The sequence below is a fragment of the Pseudochaenichthys georgianus genome, chromosome 5 (genome assembly GCF_902827115.2).
Source record: "Pseudochaenichthys georgianus chromosome 5, fPseGeo1.2, whole genome shotgun sequence".
NCBI lineage: Eukaryota > Metazoa > Chordata > Actinopteri > Perciformes > Channichthyidae > Pseudochaenichthys > Pseudochaenichthys georgianus.
In genome coordinates, this window is record NC_047507.1 from 20,422,021 (window position 1) to 20,447,829 (window position 25,809).

Consider the following 25,809-nt stretch of genomic DNA (forward strand, 5'->3'; position numbering starts at 1 on the left):
TCAAATGCATTGCCTTTAAACGACATGTCACACTTATAAGTAACTAAGTATTACATACAGTTATCGCTCGATAACAGTCTTCGACACCCAAGTCCCCAAAAATGCACTCTTTGTATAAAAGAAACTTCACTTTCAATTTATTTTTGTCTTCATTGTACTATTGCCTATTTACCTCGTTAACGTAAATAATACTCATTACATTGATACATGCCTTATTTGTGATTAAAATAATGGTTGTTGGTAATGTACTAGCGACCCCCACAGATGTATCATATTCACTGCGTCCGTGGGAGCTCAGACCCTCCCATTGGCTCCCACATAACTCGAACCCTGGCACAGTACACACACATACATGAATATAGCAGCTAAAACAACAACACATATATGTACGTTTATAAATCTATGTAAACAGATGTATGTATGTATTGTATAAATAATACAACAACACAAACAGTAATACATTAATGCAACGGGGCACTAGAGTACAAATGTTGGATTAAATATGGATTGATTGAATGCAACAGGTTGGAGAACCTAAAGGACATCACTAAATGCAAGAAAATATAAACACAATAATTAAATCACACATAGAGCAAAGGGCAGATCATATCCCCCTCCCCTTTTAAGCGGTAGTTACGTAAAATAGTGTACAGGTTACATAAAGATTGAATTAAATATGACAACAGAATGTAAATTCCAACTCTCGTAGATCGACTCAGTCATCTCGCGAGAAGACACTGCGCCCCAAATATAATGGACGTCGGTGGGAACAGTAGTGGGCTTCCTGTAAACAATAAACAGAGAGCTATGTTACCTAACAAAAGCAGGGGCGAGTTCACCCGAAACCCAAGAAAAGATTCAGAGGTACGTAAAAATAAGTGGGTTTTTTTATTTACAGCAAACTAATCATTTAGAGACGAGGGTGCTGCTGCTTCTGTACCACATAACGTTAGCTTAGTTAGCTCTGTCAGGCTAGCTTTACTGTTTGTTCTGACACGGAGACACACACTAACAGCAGCAACTGAGGCTCTTAACATCTTTGAAATAATATGCCTATGTTTGTGCAATATTCCCTTTGTAGCTTAATTTATGCAATGTTGAATAGTAGTGTAGCTTAGCAGGGGCTAGCTAGCTGATGTTAGCTAGTACCAGGCCAGACTGAGCTGTCTGTCAGCGGCGACCTGTTGAGGCTTATTTTGTCTGCGGCCTGTTGTGTTCATGTGATTTAAAACCATGGAGCTTATACCTATAAAAAAAACGAAGTTAGTCAGTGCTCCATTTAACTGCGAGAAAACCACTTCTAGACTTCTTGTTTTCATGCGTTGACATCTTGTAATCTTTTGAATATTCAGAAAATAAATAAAATGTTAGCATTACAGATTAACCATTGTAAATATGATTGAGAGGAGTTTCTCTTTGTGACATCTAATTGATACATGATCAACAGCTCCTGTGAAATACATACTTTCTAACAGGGTTGACATTTTTTTTTTCCCTTTTGTAAAAATGCTTCAATGTAAAATACCGATTACAAATAAACGGTTTGGATTTATAATGTTGGTGAAAATATACATTCGTTTGTATCAGTAAACTAGAATGAATGAAGTAATCAAAAGGCCCCTTTTTATTGTTTTGCATATAATAGTTTTGGACTATTCTTTGTAATACCTAAAGTTTTTAATGGTTAACCCTTCTTTCTGTTGGATTGTTTAACCTATAATTTTACTTTATATTGTAGACACACTATTTATTGTAGTACAATAAACATGTATTGAGTTCTATGGTCAGAGCTAGTTGAAGTGGCTCATAGTTGTTCTTAACTAAACAGCAAAAGAATACCGTTTATGTATTTAGTGATTAATAAAAAATGAATATTTACTTAGTCTGCCAGTTAACAAAAACATATATACCGTGTTTGGTGCATAGGGGCTGTCGGAGTCTCCAGACCTGGAGTTCGAATATGCCGATACAGACAAGTGGGCTGCTGAGCTGTCAGGTGTGTAGTCATTACGGACATTGAGATTACCTGACTTTGTTTTTTTGCTCTTCACTCTTCAACATATTTTGTCTTATTTACATATTCTTTGTGAATGTTTCAGAGCTGTACAGTTACACCGAAGGGCCGGAGTTTTCTCTCAATAGGCAGTGCTTTGAGGTCGAATTCAGAACACATGGTATGGAGTTCAACTTACAACACATCTTAATGACATTACAGCAAATCATCTATTACGTAAAATGAAGAAGGCATATGTGTGAAGTTAATTATCTCCACCTCTTTTGTTTCTTAGTTTCTGATAAGAGGTGGACGGAGCTGGATGAATCTCAGCAGAGAGCTCACGCCATGCGCCTGCTGGACGGGCTGGAGATGATCGCTCGAGAGAAGAGGCTGAAGGTCGCCAGAGCCATTCTTTACATGGCTCAGGGTCAGTCCACACATCCCTTAACACCTTCTTAGTATTAAGTAATATTGATTTAATTCAAATTCGAATTGATCAGAACATTTAGTTTAGTTTTTCTCAAAATATAAGTGTTTCACCGTTGCATTTTATTCTCTCTAGGAACCTTTGCAGAGTGCAGCTCTGAGGCTGAGGTGCAGCACTGGATGAGATACAACATCTTTCTGCTGCTGGATATGGGGACCTTCTCTGCTCTGGTGGAGCTGCTCAACATGGAGATTGAGTACGTTATCAATCATGCAGAGGCTATCCTAAATTTAGTTTTGCCTTTTTTATCTACAAGGACTCATCTCCTTTTATAAAAAGTGATAAATCCTTGTAGGTTAGAACAATCAGCTTTAGTGTTGCCAGTGAGCAACACTAAAGCACACTGTGTTGGCTTTGCAAGGCTAGAAGTGACTAGATCTTCTGTTGTAAAATGATCTATCTGGAGAAGAGTTGAAAACACTTATATTCTCCCTTTCAGTAACAGCGCTGCCTGTAGTAATGCTGTGAGGAAACCAGCCATCTCCCTGGCTGACAGCACAGATCTCAGAGTGCTGCTCAACATAATGTACCTGATGGTGGAAACCATACAACAGGATGATCCTGCCGACAAGCCTGAGTGGAAAGTCATCCGGGAAACCTTCAGAGCAGAACTAGGTGAGTTTTATCGACGTAAAAACCTACAGTCATGTCACAGATTTGAAACAAAACATGCAAGGTGAACTATTTTAACTCCACTCCTCTAATCCAGGAGCTCCTCTGTACAACAACGAGCCGATTTCCGTCATGCTCTTCGGTATGGTTACCAAGTTCTGCAGCGGTCATGCCCCTCACTTCCCAATGAAGAAGGTGTTGTTGCTGTTGTGGAAGAGCATCCTGGTGAGACACGGTTTTGCTCCCACATGACCTCACAACAAAAACATATTACCTCTAATCAGGAAACATGTTAAATGATTGTCCCCTGTTTCAGTTCACACTCGGAGGGTTTGAGCAGCTCCAAAGCATAAAGGTTCAAAAGCGTGAGGAGCTGGGTCTCCCCCCTCTCCCGGAGAACAGCATCCGAGTGATCCGCAGCATGAGGGCCGCTTCTCCTCCTGCGTCTGCGTCCGACCTCATCGAGCAGCAGCAGAAACGGGCACGCCGCGAACACAAGGTAGACTTTACTGCTGCTCCCGGCTCTCAAAACAAACATAGTGTGGGTTAAAAGAAGGTACATGTGAAATGTGTCGTTGCCTTGATTATATAGATCAGGGGTTTTGGAAAATCTTTCACCAAAGTATATATTGTGTAAATAATCTTGTGCAATAAATACTTTTAATTTCACTACTGTTATCTGGCTTAGGGCTGCTCAAGTAATCGTATTTTAATCGCGATTACGATTACGGCTTGCAACGGTTATGAAAACAACGTAATCGAAATAAAACGATTTTGACTTTCTTTTTTTTAATAATTTTTTTTTTTTGGTTTTTCAGTTGAATTATACTTAAAGTTCAGGGTAATCAACTGTTAAAAACATACTGTTCAACATTTTTTTCTCCAATAAATGGATGTTTTCAAAGTCAATGAATAATCGCATTTAATAATCGCAATTACAATTATTGACCCAAATAATCGAGATTATGATTTTTGCCATAATCGAGCAGCCCTAATCTGACTGCTATCACACTGCTTTGTACATCATACAAACATTTTATTTTTAAATACTGCTACTTATTGCTATCCACCTGGATGTGTACTTGTATTTTGTGTATTTCTATCTTTTAATATTTTGTGCCTGCCTCTTATTTAAAATGTTCCTATTTCTGCCTCTATATTTGAGCTGTAACAATGTACATTTCCCCCCGGTTGGACTAATAAAGATATTCAAATGTTTACACAGTCGTTGATCAAACAAGACAACCTTGACGCATTCAACGAAAAGGATCCTTACAAGGCAGACGACTCACGTGAGGATGAGGACGACAACGATGACAATGACAACTCTATAGAGCCGGAGACTTTCCCTCTGGAGAGAGACGAGGTGATGCCTCCGCCTATTCCTCAACCTCCATCAGAGAGGGTGTCTTTCCCCAAAGGACTGCCGTGGGCTCCTAAAGTCAGGTACCGGTGGATCCGTTTCTCTTGTCCACAGATCTAGAAAGAAGATTATAAAGATTGAAGTTCTGTTATGATGTTGGTGTGTTTCTCTCCCACAGGGAAAAGGACATTGAGAATTTCCTGGAATCAAGTAGAAGTAAATTCATAGGTTACACACTTGGGAAGTACGTTTTCGAAAGCAACTTAAGTCTAATATTTCACACTTTGACTGTATGGTGTGTGCTGATGTTTTTTTTGTGCATGTCTCACAGTGATACAGATACAGTCGTTGGTTTACCCCGGCCAATCCATGAGAGTATAAGGACGTTAAAGCAGGTATTGAATTAGCCATTTCACAACATCTTTTTACTTCTAGAGGGTATACCCTTAAAGTCAATAGTGCTGCGAGATTCTCACGTCTATTCCTCATCTTTTTTCAGCACAAGTACATCTCCATTGCTGAGATACAGATTGCAAAGGAGGAGGAGTTTCAGAAAACCCCTCTGTCTGGGGTAAGTAGACACAGGGGCGTTAATAGTTAAGGAATCACGTTTGACTTTAAGAAATGGGTACTTGGTATTTTTCATATTTAACTGAATAATCGATACATCTAAAATATAATTGACAGATGAATCAATAATGAAATGTTTGTCAAATGCATACCTTATCTGAAAAATAAGGTAAGGTAAAAATTGTGAGCTGTTTGTCGGTAATTAATAATTGACGATAGCAGAGGTTTTAGGGTCTTGTGTCTGCAAAACAATCTTTCTCGGGATGTCATGGTAATGTACATTTTGTTTGTTTTGTTTCTATTCTTATCAGGGTGAAGAAGACGTGGAGATGTCCTCCATTGAGCTGCTCTATCAAGGAATTCTGCCCAGTTTGCCTCAATACATGGTTAGTGGGCTCCGGTATACACTGTGGTAATTCTCCTGTGAAGAAAAGGTTAAAGAATATTTCAGTGGCTTTCAGTTCCGTGTAAATAATGTTTGCCTTAAGACCCTTTTGTGTAAATAATGTTGTAACCTTTATTTAGTTGAGTCTAATATAATGTTTTGCATGTACGGCCCTTCAGACACTGAAGTTGACATAAATGCAAAATGTTGTAGTTCTAAGAGCATTAGATACATTATATCATTACTCTTTTTATGGTATAAATCAACCATCACTGACTGTTACTCACTTCCTGTTCTGTCTCTCTGAATGTCAGATCGCTCTGCTGAAGATCCTCCTCGCTGCAGCTCCGACCTCCAAAGCCAAGACGGACTCCATCAACATCCTGGCAGACGTGCTGCCGGAGGAGATGCCGTAAGTGACGCAGGGCCTCTTCAAAACTTTAAACAGCAATGCCAATATCCATTCTAGTGGGACAAGTAAAATACAATACGTTTATTAACAATTTAAAATGAGATGTGTGTCTAAAATGGAAAATTGGTGTAACTTCACATTGCAGGCATACAGATTAAAGGTTATTTAGTCCAAACTGGTTAGCAGGCTTGAGGTTGTCTGAGTCTCAACATTTTATGATATTTTATTTTCTCTGAGGATCAGAGTTAAACTAAATCTGTGATTGATGTGTAATGTCTGACTCTGCAGGACCACAGTGCTGCAGAGCATGAAACTCGGTGTTGATGTCAATCGACACAAAGAGATCATCGTGAAGGCCATCTCTGCCATCCTGCTGCTGCTCCTCAAACACTTCAAACTAAACCACATCTACCAGGTAAACACAGCTCTAGTTAATGAGAATACGTACATTTATTCGCTTTTTCTCACCAAAAAAACACTTTTTTTAAAGTTGTTTCGGAATCATGACATTCCTCACAATACATTTCTGTGATGGTTATTATGCAACTGTAAGCACACACCTCCTAAGTTGAAGGTCAGAATGACTTGAGTGAGCTGTGTTAGATATTTGGCAACCATTGATCTCATTCTTGTATACGTTACTTGAAATAAGGATATGACTAAATATCATTAACTGAACATGTCTTTGTATTTTATCTCACAGTTTGAGTACATGGCTCAACATCTCGTGTTTGCCAACTGCATCCCCCTCATTCTCAAGTTCTTCAACCAGAACATCATGTCGTACATCACGGCCAAAAACAGGTACTTTCAGGACACCTCATCTCATTGCAAGAGTATTGAAATGTTCGTTGTTTCATGACTCAATGTTTTTCCCCATTAGCATTTCAGTTCTTGACTTTCCTCATTGCGTGGTGAACGAGCTGCCCGAGTTAACCGCAGAGAGTTTGGTGAGTTTTCCATTGTTTTGTAATCGTTGCCTTCTGATTATACAGTGTTTTTTTTTTTTTCTGCTGATGTCAAATCTAGCCATGAAGTCATTTTTAATGTTGACATTTGGTCTTTTACAGGAAGCAGGAGACAACAATCAGTTTTGCTGGAGGAATCTGTTCTCCTGCATCAACCTGCTGAGGATCCTCAACAAACTGACCAAGTGGAAGCACTCCAGAACAATGGTGGGAGCAATCCTCCACAAATAACATTGAAGAGGACGGCTTTCATCAGAAATATAAACAAATCCATGTATAAACATTCATCTTTGCCCTCTCAGATGCTGGTGGTGTTTAAGTCCGCTCCCATCCTGAAGAGGGCGCTGAAGGTGAAGCAGGCCATGATGCAGCTTTACGTCCTCAAGCTGCTCAAAGTGCAGACCAAATACCTGGGCCGTCAGTGGAGGAAGAGCAACATGAAGACCATGTCGGCCATTTATCAGAAGGTCCGACATCGGCTCAACGACGACTGGGCCTACGGGAACGGTGAGTGGAATCACAATCATACAGCCAGTAGGAATTCATTCAATTCAGCATGAATAAAAGTTTATGCTGGGATATAACAAAAATGCAAGTGCTATTGTTGTGAAGTGTATTTGGTCTTTATTAGAGCTGACAAAATTAGTACACGTATTTACACACAGCATCTATTGCACGTCTGTCCGTCCTGGGAGAGGGATCCTTCCTCTGTTGCTCTCCCTGAGGTTTCTCCCATTTTCCCCTTTAAACTGTGGGTTTTCTCCGGAAGTGTTTCCTTGTACGATGTGAGGGTCTAAGGACAGAGGGTGTCGCATTGTCATACTGATATTCTGTACACACTGTGAAGACCACTGAGACAAATGTAACATTTGTGATATTGGGCTATATAAATAAACATTGATTGATTGAGTAGGTTAATTGATTACTCGATACTCAAATAATTATTTTAAAGCTTTTGTGTTCTGTGAATAACGATTATATAAAACACAGCATTACATTACGTTTAGCTGACGCTTTTATCCAAAGCGACTTACAATAAGTGCATTCGACCAAGAAGATACAAACTTGAAGAAAACAGAATCATATAAGTACATCAGGCTTCATAGAGCTAAAACATTTCAAGTGCTACTCAACTGGCTTTAGATAAGCCAGCCCTTTATTAGTATATAAGTGCTTTGTTAATAGTTCCATTGCTCGAAGTGGAGTCGAAAGAGATGAGTTTTCAGTCTGCGCCGGAAGGTGTGTAAGCTATCTGCTGTCTTGATGTCAATGGGGAGCTCATTCCACCATTTTGGAGCCAGGATAGCAAATCCACGTGTTTTTGCTGATGGGAACTTGGGTTCCCTTCGCAGTGAGGGTGCAGCGAGCCGTTTGGCTGATGCAGAGCGGAGTGCACGTGCTGGGGTGTACGGTTTAACCATGTCCTGGATGTAGGAAGGGCCAGATCCAGATCCATTCGCAGCATGGTACGCAAGTACCATTGTCTTGAAGTGGATTCTAGCAGTTACTGGAAGCCAGTGAAGGGAGCGGAGGGGTGTGGGAGAATTTAGGAAGGTTGAAGACCAGACAGCAAACATTGTTCACCCAGGTCTGTCATCAAAAACATTTTGAGTACATTGAACAATAAATGTTATCTTATCCTTTTTTGATACCAGTTCTTTAATCCATTTTCTGATCCTGGCACATTCATATTTGCACATTTTAGTTTTGCTTGTTATGTCGGATGTCTAAGATATAGGAAGATAAATACCCAGAATAAAAAGTGCAGGCTCCAATAGTAGTTTATTTGTTAAGATTTGATTCCACATGATATTATCCAAAAAGGAATACATTTGCACTCATTCATGTTCACACTTGATGCGCATTAGCCAGTGTTACTGTAAAGGTTTCAGTTGGCTGTGGGTCTCTAATCCTTCTTTAATGAAACTAAGGGGTTATATTTCCACTCAAAGCAAAATGCACCCAATATGAACTGCTTTTTGTTCTCTGATCAGATCTGGATGCTCGACCTTGGGACTTCCAGGCCGAGGAGTGTGCTCTGCGTGCGAACATCGAACGCTTCAACAGTCGCCGCTACGACAACAGCCAAAGCAACCCGGACTTCCTGCCTGTGGACAACTGTCTGCAGAGCGTCCTGGGACAGCGGGTGGACCTGCCTGAGGACTTCCAGATGAACTATGACCTGTGGCTAGAGCGGGAAGTCTTCTCCAAACCCATTTCCTGGGAAGAACTGCTGCAGTGAGGATCATCGACTTTTCTAAATAAAGTTTCAATCGGGAGTTCTGATAAGCCACCGACAGCGTCATGTGACACCAGACTGACGCGCAGGTGTGGACCTACAATCACGTTTGATTGCTGCTCTAAATATATGCTTAATGTGATGAACTATTGAGACTTTTCCCCACACTAATGCCCCCCCCACAGTTTATTTTAAATGTGCAGAGTCCTGCTCTACGTGTGGAATTGAACCCAACCCTACCTTTACATATACGGGTGTTTGCTCAGTGCCTCTTACCTGCTACCAAAAGTCAGTCAGTTTTACCTTGAAGCACTACATGGAAGTTTCAATGTAGTTTTAAACAAATCTACTGGGAACACCATTTCCATATTCATTAAGAGTCTTAATATAGGAGTGTGTACTTTGTTGAGGCAGCAGATTTTTAGATGTTATCAAAGGTTATTATTCACAGGTTGTAGAGTACGCATAGCAAAGAAACAGGTGCTGGATCCAAAATCAAGCTAAGAAAGAATCAGACAAAAGATGTGTATTAAAAGCTCACAATTTTAATGTCACTGAGCTTTTTGTCCGATTCTTAATCAATGAAACATTCCCTGTCACATCTCATGAGTTTATCTTCATAAGAGAGATAAAGAGAACAGGTGTGGGGCTTTTTATTCATATCCTTATGTATAAATCCAAATGTATTACTTTTGAACAGTCATCACCTGAAGAGGAGAATCTCCTGTTCACCTGACTCACCCTTTGTTGTTAGATGTTATTTGCATTATTCTGAGTGCTGCCGACACACCTTTACTCTGGGACCATGCAGGCGTTCAGCCCTTCGCTGACCATCAGGCTGTTTAGACGTTATGATTACAGCCTCGATTATTGTTTTTTACCTAAAGTAACTCAATAGCATCCATTTGCTTTGTTGTGTGGAGAAAATGGTGAGAGAGAAGAAAGTCTCTGATTTGAGATCATTCACTTCTTTAGTTTCACCCATCAGACAGCGGTGCTGAACTGAAGGGGAAATCTCAGTTAAATTGCGAGTTACAAAACCCGATTCCTCTTTCTACTTTTTAACATGTTTTAGTTTAAAGGTTAAGGACATTAAAATACATGTAAATTGTGAACCTTATTTATCTTGGCTTTGTCTTACATAGACTTATACTGTAATAAAATGATACTGTCATTCATGTGGCATTTTTTTAATCTTTATTTAGATTATTAAATTTGACATTTTATGAGCTTATGTGTTTACTGAGCCAAATGTTTTATAATGTGTGGGTGTGTGACCAAACAAAGACATTTGTTATATAGCACTTTAAGCAGTTTTTCAATCATCACATCGTTGTGAAGTGTGAGTGAAATATCTCGTATGTAATCTGGGTAGAAATATAGTATAATTTACAGAATGACTGAATTAACTGTTGTCTTTTATATACAGGGATGTTATAATTGTTGAACCAAATGTCACGGGTGCAGGTTTCTTGTTTTCACATGCAGCAATAGATTAGGAATCGGATCAAATTGCCAGGAAATCAAAGCACGTTTAAACTAAATCTCTCAGCATGTAATGCTGAAAAAGCTTGGACTTTGCCCAATAATGGCCTCATGTCAGGAGGAGAACCTTAAAATCAATCCTAAAGTAAACAGGAAGCCAGTGCAGAGCGGCTAGAACTGGACTAATGTGTTCTCTCCTCTTAGTTCACAACCGAGCTGCAGAGTTTTGGATGAGCTGAAGTCTGTCAGTAGTTTTTTCGGGAGGTCAGTGAAAGTGCATTACAGTAGTCTATCCGGCTTGAGACGAAGGCATGTATTAGCTTCTCTGCGTAGTTTTGATTTATGAATGGTCTTACTTTAGCAATGTTTCTAAGGTGAAAGAACAATGTTTTTGTCACTTTGCTAATGTTAGAGCTGAAGCTTAGATCTGAATCTAATACAACACCAAGAGTCAAGACTTGTGATCCCCGGTTTGATCCGGTTAGTAAATATCCCGAGATTATTAAACATCTTTTTGCTTTGGGGCCGACTAGCAGGATTTCAGTTTTTTCCTCATTCAGCTTTAGGAAGTTACTGCTCATCTATTTATCTATCGCCAACAGGCAGTTGGCGATGGAGGTAATAGCTGCAGTGTAATTACGCCGATATATACAGTTGTGTATCTCATCCGCATAGCTGTGAAAGCATACATTGTGTTTTCTGATCAGGTCACCAAGTAGTAGCATATATAAAGAAAACAACGGACCAAGGCAGCTCCCTTGTGGAACCCCATAATAGCTGTTGTGTTCGTCGGACACATGATTTCCCAGGCTGACAAAACGTTCTCCCTTTGATGTTTGTTCTAAACCAGTTTAAGACAGTCAGAAAGACCAACCCACTTTTCGAGACTATTGATGAGGATGTCGTGATCAATTGTGTCGAAAGCTGCACTGAGATCGAAGAGGATAATAATTGAGACCCTATTTTTATTACAGTTCAGTCTGAGGGCACTGACTATTTTAATAAGAGCAGTCTCAGTGCTGTGGTATCTTCTAAAACCTGATTGAAACTTCAAGGATGTTGTTTCCTCTCAAATGAATTTATTTTCTCTGATACTATCTTTTCAACTATTTTACTGATGAATGGAAGGTTGGATATTGGTTTATAGCTCGTTAGTAAATTAATATCAACGTTTGGTTTCTTTAACAGAGATTTGATAACGGCAGTTTTAAAGTATTTATTATTTAACCAGATAAAAAGCATTGACAAAATCTCATTTACAATGCTGACCTGGCCACATTATTACACAACACAGACATATAAAATACAGAGAACACAACTAAATAAACAAGACAAAAAGCAGTCACTACATTGTGCACATTTGGGACAGTAAGAAAGGTACACTACTTATTACTGCAAGAGCAGCTGGTGGTAAGGACTTAAGACAACTTCAATTTAAAACATGCTATTGAGACAAGTGCCCTCAGTTATAGGCTTGATTGAAGGTCACTCCAAGACCAAGGACCATAAGAAAAAAAGACTCCTTTTTCCAGCCTCAGTCTGCACGGCAGGTACCTGGAACTGTATCCAGGTACTGGATCTGATGTTGTAAGAGTCACTAACTGGAGCAAATCTGGCACATATGTACAGTGGAAGCTTACCTAAAATGGCTTTATACAATAATAAAAACCAATGCTGCATCCTACGCTAAGTGAGGACCATCCAGTTAGGCTATACAGTTTGCAATGATGAGTCCTATAGGGTGCATTTGATAACGCAGTGCAGTATGGTAGAGTGGGTCAAGTTTGGCCAAAACAGTGGGACAGGCAAATCTATAAATGGTATCACCGTAGTCCAGCTGGGACAGGAATAAGCCAGAGACCAACCTTTTACTGGATGAAGTTGAAAAAAAACATTTACGTCTGAAAAGGAAGCCAAGAGTGAATTTCAATTTCTTTGTTAGAACTTCAATATGGTGTTTGAAGTTCATATTACTGTCCAACCAAAAGCCCAGATATTTGTAGGTATCGACAAACTCAACAGAGACGCCATCAAGTGTGTCAATGGAGAGGCAAGAGGACGCTGACTTTGGCGCAAAAAGCATTGCTTTTCTTACTGTTCAATAGCAGTTTGGAATCAAGAAGTGCATGCTGCAGCGTGATAAAATCAGATTTTAAATTGGAAACTGCCATATCCAGAGAAGGAGCACATGAATATACAATAGTGTCATCAGCATACATATGATAGGTAGAAAATTGCATCTGATTACAAATATTGTTTACATATAATAAAAAGAGCAAGGGCCCCAAAATAGAGCCCTGTGGAACTCCCTTCTCCAAGGTGTCAGCGACAGTACTACCCAACCTGACGCATTGAGTACGGTCGGTTAGATAACTCTGAAACCAGCAAATGGCATTATGACTGAAACGAGACACCAACATAACATTAGACATAATGTGGTGATCTACAGTGTCAAATGCTTTGGCTAGGTCAATAAACAATGCAACACAAACTGATGCTTTATCCAAACCAGCCTTAATATCGTCTAAGACTTTCAGACTGGCAGTCACAGTACTGTGCTTTGATCTGAATCCAGATTGCATAGGGTTAAGGATGTTGTGTGAATTTAAAAAAGTTTTAGTTGAGTAGAAACTAGGGACTCAAGAATCTTTGATAACACAGAAAGATTTGAGATAGTTATTCAACTCATGGGATCACCAGCTTTCAAGAGGGGCGATACCAGAGCTTGCTTCCACACAGCTGGCAGTGTGTGAGTGGACAGGGAGAGATTAAAAATATCAGTTACTGGTTGTGCTATAATCTGAGCTGCAATTTTTTAAAAGAACGGTTCGAGGCCATCAGGCCCAGCAGACTTTTTAGGATCAATTGAGTGCAAACCCTGTAAGACTTCAGAGACCGAGAAATAAGCGAAATCAAAAACAGGGGAGTTCACCTCTAGACTAGGGCTGTGAGTACGACCAAGCAGAGAGTCATGACTTCGCTCATCAAAAATGTGACCTGCCTTTTTGAAGTGAGCATTAAAAGCATTAGACATACCATCTGAATCTGAAATAAAATAATGTTCAGAACATGAACTGAGCAGTGGCGAGCCGTGACTTTTATACCTAAGCCCTCTGACCCCCCCCTTCGAAAAAAAAGAAGAGTTATTACGTCACAGCGTCTATTCAGCGGAATATCAAAACAGCGGCCCGGGGTGCAAAACGCATCAATGACAGCGACCCACTACCACACAACCATAGCACAAAACAACACCATTTATATAAACACCTATCATGACAGGGCACCCACAGCAAATTAAAAATTACAAATGAATTAAGTCGGCACGGCAGCCCACATTGAAAATGACTTAGGCCTACCTTTGATGATCAAATCACTTAAACACAAAGTTCATCCTCCCGTCCTTTTGGATGAAGCACTTGCGGGTCATTCAGCTGATCCTTTGCCACTCCAGTTTATCATTGTAACTCAATCTTGAAAATGACTCTGTTAATAATTTCGCAACGATGTCATCACTGACATGAGCCATCATGAACGAACTTATGCTAATCATAAATCTATCGATTAGATTTATGATTTCCAAAGGGAAGTAACACAAATATAAAATGGCCAGACGAGAGAAAAAGGAGAGGAAGCTGATCTCTGAAGCCACAAGCAGGTCTTTTAATGGACGAAAAGAAAAAGGGCTCACCAGCCAACTTGCAAAGTAAACTAAGGTACAAATATATATATATATATATAGCCAACACCGGAGCAACACATGGACCACACACATCACTCACTGAACACAGATCCACATCGCTCTGAGCCAGGTCCACACCCACCGCGTCAGAGACGGGAGCACCCACAGCACTGTCGCAGAACTTAACTGCAACTCACCACTCTGTCGCATTGCAACTGGGTGCCGGTCTTTTGGCTTTTCCACAGACGGCTTGGAAGCTGCCACCTCCTTCTTCCGAGCTACACACTCTGCCACTAGATGACCAGGGTCAAGACAAAAGAAACACAATCTCTTTTTCTTGGGTCCTGGAAGAGAAACAGAATGAGAATGTGTGGCACGTACGCCTGTTACGAGCTTTCCGGAAAGAAACACGATGGGGATTGCTATGAGCCAAAACACCATCACAAACTGAAGTGAAGTCGTCAGCCTTTGATGCCTTACGCCATCCGTTGAATAGCTTTCTCTTCTCTATTGCAAAGTCTACAAAAGTTTGGCCAGGTGTTTTCTTTAGGCCATGAAAACGCTGTCTATAAGCCTCAGGCACAAGCTCATACTCTTTGAGAATAGCGCATTTAACTTGTTCGTACACAATACAATCTTCAACAGGAAGAGAAGAGCAAACCACCTGAGCCTTTCCAACTAACTTGCACTGTAACAGTATGGCCCACACATCTTTCGGCCATTGCAAAGCAGCAGCAATGCGCTCAAACACAACAAAGTATGACTCAACATCAGACTCACGAAATACTGGAACCAGCTGAATGTTATTAACATCAAAAGGAGCATCAGAACCTGACAATGGTTGTGTACCGGAAGAGGCCCCCACTGAACCTGTCTGCAGCTCTCGCTGACGCATCCTGAAAGCAGTGGCGGCGCCAGAGATTTTCTCTAGGGGGTGCTGTGGGGTAGCTTGACGTTTCATAGAGGGTGCTCAAACATTAAGGGTTTCCCATTAATGCACACACACACACACACACACACACACACACACACACACACACACACACACACACACCTCGATAATCAGCTCACGGCATATACAGTAGGTGTAAAGTGCTATTTTCACAAGTGGGGAGTGGACCTCACCTCCTCTAAGAGGGTCCTCACCTCCTCTAGTGGGGTCCGGGGGCATGTTCCCCCGGGAAGATTTTTTTTTAAATATTGAAGTTAAAAGCATCAATCTGGTGCACTTTGAGAGGAACATTAAGGGATCTATGGATACATCTCTCAACACCCATATGAAACAGAACTGTAAACAGATTTTCTATTTCTTCATAGACATTTTACAAATCACTCCCCTTTTAAAACAAACTGTTTTGATAACTAGACTAAAGTTAACTATCTAAACACTGAGAGTCCTTTACTTCACCTGAACTGAGGTTACCTGAGACTCTCCGTCTGACAGGAGAGAGTTCTCCCTCCACCTTGTTGTTGAAAAAGCTCCTTATACCCGTTAGCTTGGCTAGCTAGCACCAGATGCTATCCACAACAATCTCCGGTACCCACCGGTGCGCGAGCTCTCTCTCTCGCTCACGCACACCAAATGGCTCGTGCCACACACACACAGAGCAGAGCTTGAATGAATCACAGAGACCCAGAAGTAAGGTACTTGTTCTCACGAGGCCTATTATGTGCAGAATCCCTCTCGCTTTCAGGTGGTTTTGATTGAGTGTCCACACGTGGACGTTTAAGGACTAAAAAACGATAATTTTTTCACTTTGCTGTTAGCAAATCATTTGGCGCTCTGCTAACAGGAAGTCACTCAAGTGTCACAAAGTAATTTAGCGGGTAGGTCACAAATGGAATGGGTGCTGGCCATTGGGCTAATCATATCACCTGTGTTGGCTTTATGTTTTTGGTCAAACATTTGTTTGTTTCACATTTGCATTGATGTAATCAATAATTTTTCTAATTTAATAAAAATAATAATAATAATTTTCGGGGGAAAAAACCCACATATTTCTTGGGGGTGCTTAAGGGGTGCTTTGGCAATCCTTGGGGGTTGCTTCAGCACCCCCTAGCTCCCCCCTACCGCCGCCCCTGCTTGAAAGCTGTGTCTGCATCCAACTTTCTGACCTCCAACTCCCTCTTGAGCTGAAAATCTCACTCACGCTCCTCCTTCTCCCACTGTAGACGAGCTAACCTCACTTTCAACCTGGTATCTATTTTAGAACCAGTATGAGAGGACTCACTCCACACAAGGGAGCAGGGCCGGACTGGGACAATAAGTCAGGCCGGGAATTATACACCCAGCCAGGCCACTACCAGTTTGTGGTGCCATTTTGCTGGATTTATTTGTCAATTTTCACAGCATTGCTGCCCGTAGTGATAGCGCTCTAAATCTACCCAAAAATAAACATATGGACATGGGTTACTATTTAAAAAAATGTGCAAATCTATTTAGGAACCTATGTGAACATATTTTAAGTGGGGGTGGACCTCAAATCCTATAGGGGGCATGCTCCTCCGGTAAGATTTTTTTTAAATGTTGGACTTAAATGCATCAATCTGGTGCACTTTGAGGGGGAAATAAAGAGACTACACCCATATGAAACAGAACTGTATACATTTAAATAATCATAAAATCATAATAACATGGCCATAACCAATAACATCCCATATCCAATATGAAAAAACATTGAAACTTGTTTATTTATTTGTTTTTGGTTCATTTATAGTTGTGAGTTTGTCTGTGCTCCTGAACCAGCCTCACCTGTCTCCCTCCTCTCCTCCTCTTTGAGGCAGCAGCAAAGACTAGTTTTAGCTCTCAACAAGTTTTAATAGTTTATCTTGCCTTTTTTCACCTAGTTAACGTTTTTATTTTTTTTATTATTCATGCATATTTTACTAATCACTCCCCCCTCAAATGGGAATATGTGTTTACATAAATGGTGACCAAACCGTTTGAGACCCACTGAGAACTTAGACTAAGTTAACTATCTAACACTCAGAGAGTCCTTTACCTCACCTGAGCTGTAGTTATCAGTCTCTCAGTCTGACTGGAGAGGACTCTCCTCCACCTTGTTGTTGAAACAGCTCCTTATATCCGTTAGCGCAGCTAGCTAGCAACAGATGCTAACAACAACAACAAAACACGTAACCGGTGCGCGCGCTTTATCTCACTCGCTCGCCCCACACATAACACACACACCCTCCCGAGCTTGAATGACACACAGAGACCAATCGAGTATGATCTGTATGAACGTGGCCATGTCGGCAGGCCACATCATGTAGACAGCCAGTCACCCTCTGTGAGGCAGAGTCAGACCCACATTTGCGCAGCGTTGCGTTCACAATACATACGTATACAAAAAAAATCCTCAGGCCAGCAGGCCACTTAGCAGGCCAGGCCATCGGGAAACCTCCCGGTCCTCCCGATGGCCAGTCCGGGCCTGCAAGGGAGGCCATACTAAAAACTCACAAACTAATTTTCAACACTCACACTTAAATCACCTCACTTAACAACAGGCAAAAATATCTGAGGCTACACAAACATCGACTCTTTCAAACTTCCCCAGATCCTGCCTACCACAAACCTACCTATCTTCTGGAGCGTGCTGGGCTCGAGGCGACTTTAAAAAAGGCAAACATCAGCGGCCGAAACCCTGAAACGCCTGCCCCAACAGGGACTAAATCCCCACCCAGGATTACCCCGAAAATAAAAAAGGCACAATAATAAATGAGTGCCTGAAGGAAGGACTGATTCAGCCCAGCTAGACACTCCCCTATCGAAACTAAGGAAGCTGTTCAACAGTATGTACACATGCAGCCTTCCTCAGGTCCTTTAAGAAGGCCCTGATTGGGGATTGGGAGCACCTGGAGAGGCTGCACCTGGAGACAATCAGGGAGAGAGAGAGACACACACACACACACACACACACACACACACACACGCACACACACAAAAGCACACACAAAAGCACACACACGAGCACCAACTGCGGCACATAATACTGACCCTCTGTGAATGTACAGAGGGACCAACAAGCTCTCCCGTCTTCACAGTAATTCGCAGAGACGGCATTTAACCCTTAACAGAAACTGAATAGGCAGATTCGAAGGATTTATTTCTTTGGAAATGTTATTTTAAATACAATTAAATCAAGTTATTTTGGTAAAACTAATGAAAAATTGAACAACAAAAAAATGTAATATTAAATAAAAAAAAATAAAAAAATAAACATTCCTGAAGCACAGCACACACACATATAGCTAAGGAATCCAGTTTAATGAGCTTCCATTTTATTTTTCATCAACACAACTTTTCAAAAAATGTTGCCCTTTCTTTCCCCCTCCCTTTTACATTCAGTTTAAATTATTTTAGGCACACCCACAATACGAGAAGGAAATGAAACCAGAGTTAAGTTTCACATTAGAGCCTAGCATCCTCCCTGTGAAGATGTACAAAGGGAAGGACCCCTCAGGATCGGCCTCGAAGAAGAGACCCTGCCCCTTAACAGACACAGGACCCTCTGCGGGCAGCACCCTGTGTGAGAAGCACCGCAGCCCGCTGGAGAACTACTGCTGCAACGACCGGCGGCTCATCTGCGCCCTGTGCGCGGTGTCCGAGCACCGCGGGCACTCCATTGGTACAGTGGGGGAGGAGAGGAGGCGCAAACAGGTAGGTGAAACAAACACAAAGAAAAGTGCCATATATGATATTAGACTTTTGCTGTCCTTTTAAACGTTGTATTTGTGCGAGTGAAGAGAATAGTTTTCGATGCCTAGAACAAGAGCGAAGGTTTGCTAAATAAAGTTGAATATGTTTTTGGGGCGGGGCAGATATGCTGATGCTCCCCTCAGGAAATAATAACTCAAATATGATTCACAACTCCCTCCACTTTTGTTTGAGGAAGTTACTTATTTTTTGGCGCCTATTTATATCAATAATAAATCCAAGTTTTTATCAAGTGAATTGTCATACAAATAACAGTGTTTCCCATACATTAACATACAAACCCCACAGATCCTCAAGTCCGGTGTGTCTCACTCATTAAGGCGAGACGCGGCAGGCATAAACATCGTTGTTCATGCACTAGTCAATATTTATATGTCGTGCTATTTTGATTCCATAACATGTTTTTCTTTCAGGCTTTTGGAAGGAAAATGTACAAAATACACATTTAGGTGTTTATTTTACTATAGTTTGTCTATTTGCGTCTGTAGGTTTCTCCTAAATTCACCAAAAGTTAGCTTTCTAACGTAACATAAAATACTCCCGGGGTTCCACTTTGGGAACCCCTGCTCTAAACAACCTCCTTTATTGTTGCCTGCTGATGTTTGGTGATCGTTTTCATTCCTTTATTGCTACATTTCCTTGAATTGTTATAAATAATATGAAGCCTGTGGCCTTTAATTAAGACTTTGGCCTTAACTGCTCTCATAATTATAATTGAAACAAGAACAAATATATCACAATGCACCAGTTATAAATATTGAGGGAGACAGGCCTCCTGCTATTTCCTGAAAACCTACTGTTGTGCTTTTAAACAGCTGCTGGAGAGCATTTTGATCCTTAATTAATTTGCATGATGATAAAATGGCCCAATTTTTGAAAGAGTGAAACGTCACAGATTACCCGGCATGCTTGAGAAGTACCCGTATGTGCGCTCATAGCGCATGCGCAACTTTAAACAAAATGCTCGTTCACATCAAGCACGTCAATTTGCGTACACGTAACAGCACCGTGCGTTCATGACAGCATGGTCATGGATTGTTATTATGATGGATTTGATAACGAGGCGGCAGCTAGCTAGTAATTATGCTAATGTTCACATCAATCGTTATGTACTTATATTACGCTGTAACAGGATCTAGTGATATCCAAGCAACAGAGCTTCATTTAGCATGAAAGAATTATTGCACTGTGTGTATGTGTATATATATATATATATATATACATATTGCAATAAGCTTCTTAGTGCAATAATAAGCTACAGGGACGTTAATCTAACGTCCCTGCATTTACATACATTTTACAAATGATGAATTACAGCAAACATGTGCAATATATCCATTATTACAGCTCCGTGGGAAGGCAGTAAGGCGATATGGGTCCGTTCTTATTGTGCATCCATGGGTAAAGATAAACGCATGTAGTGCTGGGGCCTATACTACGAACCTGGTTCAACCTAACCTGGATATGTTTGAGTTAGCCGGTTGGCCTAATCCAAAACATACGCGCTCTCGCTAAACTGTACTACGACGCTGGTTATCAAGTGGATCGCTCAAGCCAGCCGTGTCCTATCTAGTTAGGTGCACGTTCACATGAAAGGGGTGGTATCTGGAGCATTCGACCAATCACAAACATGGAGAAGCGTACTGACAGCGCAGCGTCATACTTCCTGAATGAAAAGTGAACTTTAATACTAGTCAAAAATGAAGAAGTTAAACTTTAAACATCGATGACTTAAACACTTGATCCAGGATCAAAGCCACATAGCTGCACCTGCAAGGTGCATACAGCTGGAAAAAGAAAAAGTGTTTGAATGCGTACATTAACAGGTTTATGATATCACTGCCCCGTCTAAAACACGATCTGACTTCAATTACATTTGTCTCGAGTGTTTCGTCAACTTATGTGTTGCTTAAAATAATACTTCTGCATACAGTATGTGACACTGTGAGTGTTGCACGGCCAGATACGGCTCAGCTGACTCAGATAAGGATATATATGATACATTATGAAGTGATATGCCGCGGACTGTACTTAATGTACTCTGATCCGGTTACTTATGTTGTGGCCGATATTTAAGTAAGCTTTCTTAACGCTAATGTTATAATAGTCAGATTGCTCTGAAGATGGAGGTGATATTCTATTCATGTTCACGTTCACACAGTCGGTGATTTTTGCCGGCCGTTTTTCCTGCATCGGCAGCTTTTCTGTATTTCCTGTCTCCTGTAATATGACTTGATCGCTTTAAACTCCGCACACTGAGCTCTGATTGGTCAGCAGGCGGTGCTTTCACTGAGTTGAGCTCTTAGCCTGCAACCTAACCTGGTCCCGACCAGGTTAGCTGCTTAGCATATATTACCATGGAGATCTAGCCTGCTAAAAAGAGAACCAGCTTCGGATGACCGGAAAGCCGGAGTTTTCCCTGAATTTAGCCGGCTAAGCGAAAATCCTGCTTCGCAGTATACCCCCCTGAACACGTAACATGAACGTGCCGGGCGGCGCGGTCCCGTGGGTTAGATGCGCGTTCATAATGCAGAGGGAAATAACTCTCAGAATAACGTTATTAGCACATTTTTACAACTTGAGGAACGAATGTTTTTAATAAGGGCTATACAAGTGTTCATACTGGTTTATTTATTTAGTTTAAAAAAAAATTATCCAACGAGTTACAGACCACTCTTTCCCAATGTAAGTCAATGGGAAAAAGTGTTTCCGGGCCCAGCAACCTAAATAAAGTGTAGTACCGCCGTTTGGCCACAACGAATATTCTCATCAGACTGCGGCGCACTTCCTGGGGGCTTGTAGCGGGGATATCACTGTGTGACCGGACAGGGGTCTGCAATGTAAACAGTATGTGATGCATGCAAGATCTGCGTCCTTGCAGTTCAGCTGATCATGTGCTGCAAGTGAAAATAAAAACAAAAAACACTCAATTGACTGTAATTATACATTACCTAAGGACTTTGCTAGAACAATAAGTGATTTACCAGTAACTTAAAGAAAACCTTACTGAAATGCTTTATCATACTTATAAAGCTAACACCAGTATCATAAAGCTAAACATATCATGTGTGTCTCCATGCAACACACACTGAAGAGGGAGCTGAACAACATGCAAACAAACTCCAAGCAGATTCTTCAGAAAGAAGAAAATAAACTGAAGCACATGGGGAAGACTCTGGAACAGATTCAGGTGAGGAGAACATGTGTTAATCATACCTGCAGTATGTGCTCAGAATCCATATGTTTAATATCTAGATACAAGACTGATCCCACATATTTGTGTATGAAACAGGAGGAGGGGAGAGAAACACAGCACTACTGTGAAAGTGTCTTGGTAGGCGTCATTGACTGCCTCCAGAGATATTACATGTTGGTGAGGGAGCTGATCAGAGGTCAGGAGGCTCAGGCTCAGAGCTCCTTACAGACGCTGGAGGAACTGAACGAGAGAGACGTTGAGCTCCATCGACTCGCTAAGACTGACAATGATGTCCATTTCTTGCAGGTATAGTGATCACAGGACTACTGTAGAAACATCACCTGAATCTGTATAAAAGATGATGCTGTATTTCTTTGTCTCTTCACAGAAATGGTCCTCCCTGCGGTGTCTTACCGACACGGATCTTCTTTATCCTCTTCAGGAGGTTTCAGAGGATCCACTTCTGCCCTTCGAGTTTACAAAGAGAGCCGTGGAACAGCTCGGGGAGCAGCTGCAGGATATCTGTGACAAAGAATTTGCCTCAATCCTTCATACTGGTCTGTATTTTAACATCAGTCCATTTGAATACAATATGTATAAAGTTAAGATTGGCTTTAATTCCATATTACCTCAACAGCTGGTGGTGAAGAGCAGCAGCAATCAGGAGGTGAGTCAGTGGACCAAAGTATTATTGAAAATATACATTTTTCTTTCTCCTGACAAAGATCCAGCTGTTGACATTTCAAAAGTCTGAATTTTAATATTATATTTTAAATGTTGTAAGCATTATGAAACCCCCTTCCACTGTATTGTTTTGCTGTGAAAATATCCAAGAGGAATGTCTCAAAACTGCTCTGAAATATTCTCATAGGTGTCTCTGGAGTTACCAACACTGAGCAGAACATGGAGGAGCCCGAAACCAGAGCTGACTTCCTGCAGTGTGAGTGCATCTTTTCTAAACTCACAGCCCAATATTCAGCCATTTGGTCCACATATCTTAACCTTGCACAAAGACAGATGTGGAAAGTAACAAAAACAGTAGAAAAGTACTTTACTGTAGTGTTTGTAGTTTACATGTTTCTAATACTTCTGTACCTAGTGGTGGAACTTATTTTTTTTTTTACCCTAACCCTAACTTTTCCTTTACATTTTTCCCATCATCATCTCAGATGCTTGTAGACTCAGCCTGGATCGCACCACAGCTCATAAGGACCTGACCTTCGCTGCAGGAGACACCGAGGTGAGGCTGAACTCTCCGAAGATGAACGACCTTGGTCTTCATTCCCCGGACAGGTTCATACACCGCATGCAGGTGCTGTGCAAGGAGGGGCTGCATGCCGACCGCTGCTACTATGAGGTCGAGGTGGAAGGAGACAAGGCTGAGATCGCTCTCGCCTATAGGGGGATGAACAGAAAGACTCGAACCCGTCTGTCAGCTTTTGGGGCAAATGCATTTTCCTGGAGTCTTGATCGCGCCTCTAAGTACTCGGTGAGCCACAGAGCTGACAGCGTTCAGCTCACATCATCACCGAGTCACAGCCGGATCGGCGTTTATCTGAAGTTTAAAGAGGGAACTCTTGCTTTCTACGAGGTGTCGGGGTCAGACAGTATGAAGTTTCTTTACAAGCTGCAGGCTACGTTCACAGAGCCTCTGTATCCGGGCTTCTGGCTCGAAAAGGGATGTTGCATCAGGATCTGTGATCTACCTGAGAGGGACCATAGAAACAGGTTGAGATAGTTAGCTGCAGCACTCACAGCTCTCCGCAATGGCCACAGTATACTTAAAGATGGCCGCCTCTCTGACAATCCTGCTATGTTTTTTTAAATGGGAATATCTCTTTTACTTCAGTCTTCTTTTGATTGTTTTCTGAAGATTTTTGGTTTTCTTGTAGGGGTTTTACAATATAAAGTAGCCTAAAAAGAGTCTTAATGAAACAGTATATCCATTTAAGCCCACTGTGCAGGCTGTTGGGTTGACCCAATTACGTATTTGTGTTCACTGGACCGAACAGGACTTTGGTGCAAAGAGGAACCAACATTACCATCCTCATCAAAGTCTTATTGTGCTTTTTATGCCTCCGCTTGTCCTTACCCTTCTCGCATACATGAAATCACGAGAACATCACAAGGGCATTTCTTCAAATTTGGCTCAAACTTTGTGCCAAAATGTAATTATGATTTATTTGATATTATTTTCATGTAATAGTCTACCTATTGTCTTTTATATTACTATAATTATTTTGTATATATCAACACCAGTAAAACCATAACACAAAAGCTTTGTGTGCAGCTGTTTGTATTCTGAAAACTGCCAGTAGCTATACAATATGTATAGAATGAAATGGGTTACTTATTAATATCTGTCTGTATTTAGTTCTATATCTTTTTCAATAAGAACAGAAGATAAACATTCCCAATGAAAATGTAACTTTCACCATGACAATTTTGACTTCAAATTGAAAAAAAAACAGAAATACAAAAGTATCTTGTCCACTCTTTATTTATTCATATTGTTTGTGATGTTCACATTTTTTTTTTTTTTACAATAGTTGTCAATATCATACAATCATTATATGACTGAGGAAAGGGAGAGAGGAGCTGTCAAGGGACATCTATAAGGTGTCTCCTGTACAGACAGTGCTTAAAACATGTGCTCAATAAGGCCCTGCACACACAGGTAAGAAGAAGGAAACACACACACACACACACACACACACACACACACACACACACACACACACACACCAGCTCTTGTAAGGAAGAGTTAACTTCCCTTTGGCTGTAAGAGGGCAGTTTCTAATCATCGCTAACTCACACTATGTGTCAATCTTAAATTATTCTCCTTTTAATATCTGGATATTGCTTTTACACTACGAGGACAACAAAACAAATAATGACTTTTTTTGCAGTCCTAGTGAAAAAAGTGCATTAATCACATTCATCATTACTTTATGTTGCATTTATTGCTAAAACAGTTACCTATTAAGACATATATATATATATATATAATTCACATGGGTAAAATCTATCATCAGAATCTTTTGGTTATAATTTTATTTACTGACTTGAACAACAGAGGGATCTCTATATGATGCACTCAGCAGTGGCTGAATCACACAGACTAAAACAAAACGGAAAAGAAAACGGGATGTTTAGAACCACACTATCAGTCCTGCAAGAGAGTACTGCTCTTCGAAGTGAATAAAGTGACCAATCTATGATAATATATATTAAAAGTTGTTTTAATTGTATTTTGGAGGCCATGTTATTGCATACAAAGTTTAAGAGACGGACTGGATTTCTTTTGAGAGATATCCAGTAATGAACTTCATGTGTTGTAAAAGAGAAAAGACCGGCTATAAGCTGCTGTGGAAAGTAGATTTGTTTACTAATTGTCATTTTGGTGGTAGTCGTTTCAGATTGTTTTAGTCGATTAAGCCTAGAATTCTGAAAGCTGAAAACAAATATTTTTAGTCAAGGACAACCCCAAGACAGCTGATGCTAGTGTGGCTCAAAACAAGCAGAGCAGTGACTCTATAAAGTGGGGACCGGGGAGTGGACGTCAGCTGACAGCAGGTGGAGCCAGACGAACACAACAGAGATCCAGCTGCTGTTTACATTAAACCTGACATTCCCTCCACCTCCCAGCCACTTTTAAAACCCCACAACAAGGAGTAGCTACAAAAACTACAAAATAGAT

General features: G+C 40.8%; 2 protein-coding genes across 2 annotated transcripts; both read left to right on the top strand.

The window, feature by feature from the left end:
- The first annotated feature begins 77 nt into the window (after positions 1–77).
- strip1 (striatin interacting protein 1) lies at positions 78–10,262 on the top strand. The gene is made up of 20 exons (XM_034083107.2): positions 78–864; positions 1,927–1,996; positions 2,100–2,174; positions 2,289–2,423; positions 2,559–2,679; positions 2,923–3,098; positions 3,193–3,320; positions 3,412–3,594; positions 4,321–4,541; positions 4,637–4,702; positions 4,790–4,853; positions 4,958–5,029; positions 5,340–5,414; positions 5,728–5,825; positions 6,114–6,240; positions 6,529–6,629; positions 6,709–6,775; positions 6,896–7,000; positions 7,096–7,300; positions 8,788–10,262. Exons 1-20 carry the CDS (start codon positions 754–756, stop codon positions 9,033–9,035), a joined length of 2,448 nt encoding a protein of 815 aa, XP_033938998.1. The 5' UTR covers positions 78–753; the 3' UTR covers positions 9,036–10,262.
- Positions 10,263–18,621: 8,359 nt separating this feature from the next.
- Positions 18,622–25,784, top strand: LOC117446647 (tripartite motif-containing protein 16-like). Its single transcript, XM_034082952.2, has 7 exons — positions 18,622–18,856; positions 22,008–22,103; positions 22,206–22,415; positions 22,498–22,666; positions 22,747–22,776; positions 22,981–23,049; positions 23,279–25,784. Exons 1-7 carry the CDS (start codon positions 18,635–18,637, stop codon positions 23,845–23,847), a joined length of 1,365 nt encoding a protein of 454 aa, XP_033938843.1. The 5' UTR covers positions 18,622–18,634; the 3' UTR covers positions 23,848–25,784.
- The last annotated feature ends 25 nt before the right edge of the window (positions 25,785–25,809 follow it).

Bases quoted from the DNA above. Each gene is read 5' to 3' on its own strand.
- strip1 (XM_034083107.2), top strand. From the start codon at position 754: ATGGACGTCGGTGGGAACAGTAGTGGGCTTCCTGTAAACAATAAACAG. The intron at 2,424-2,558 runs GTCAGTCCACAC...TATTCTCTCTAG, and splicing joins CATTCTTTACATGGCTCAGG to GAACCTTTGCAGAGTGCAGC. The intron at 2,680-2,922 runs GTACGTTATCAA...TCTCCCTTTCAG, and splicing joins CTGCTCAACATGGAGATTGA to TAACAGCGCTGCCTGTAGTA.
- LOC117446647 (XM_034082952.2), top strand. From the start codon at position 18,635: ATGTACAAAGGGAAGGACCCCTCAGGATCGGCCTCGAAGAAGAGACCC. The intron at 18,857-22,007 runs GTAGGTGAAACA...CACACACTGAAG, and splicing joins AGGAGAGGAGGCGCAAACAG to AGGGAGCTGAACAACATGCA. The intron at 23,050-23,278 runs GTGAGTGCATCT...TCATCATCTCAG, and splicing joins CAGAGCTGACTTCCTGCAGT to ATGCTTGTAGACTCAGCCTG.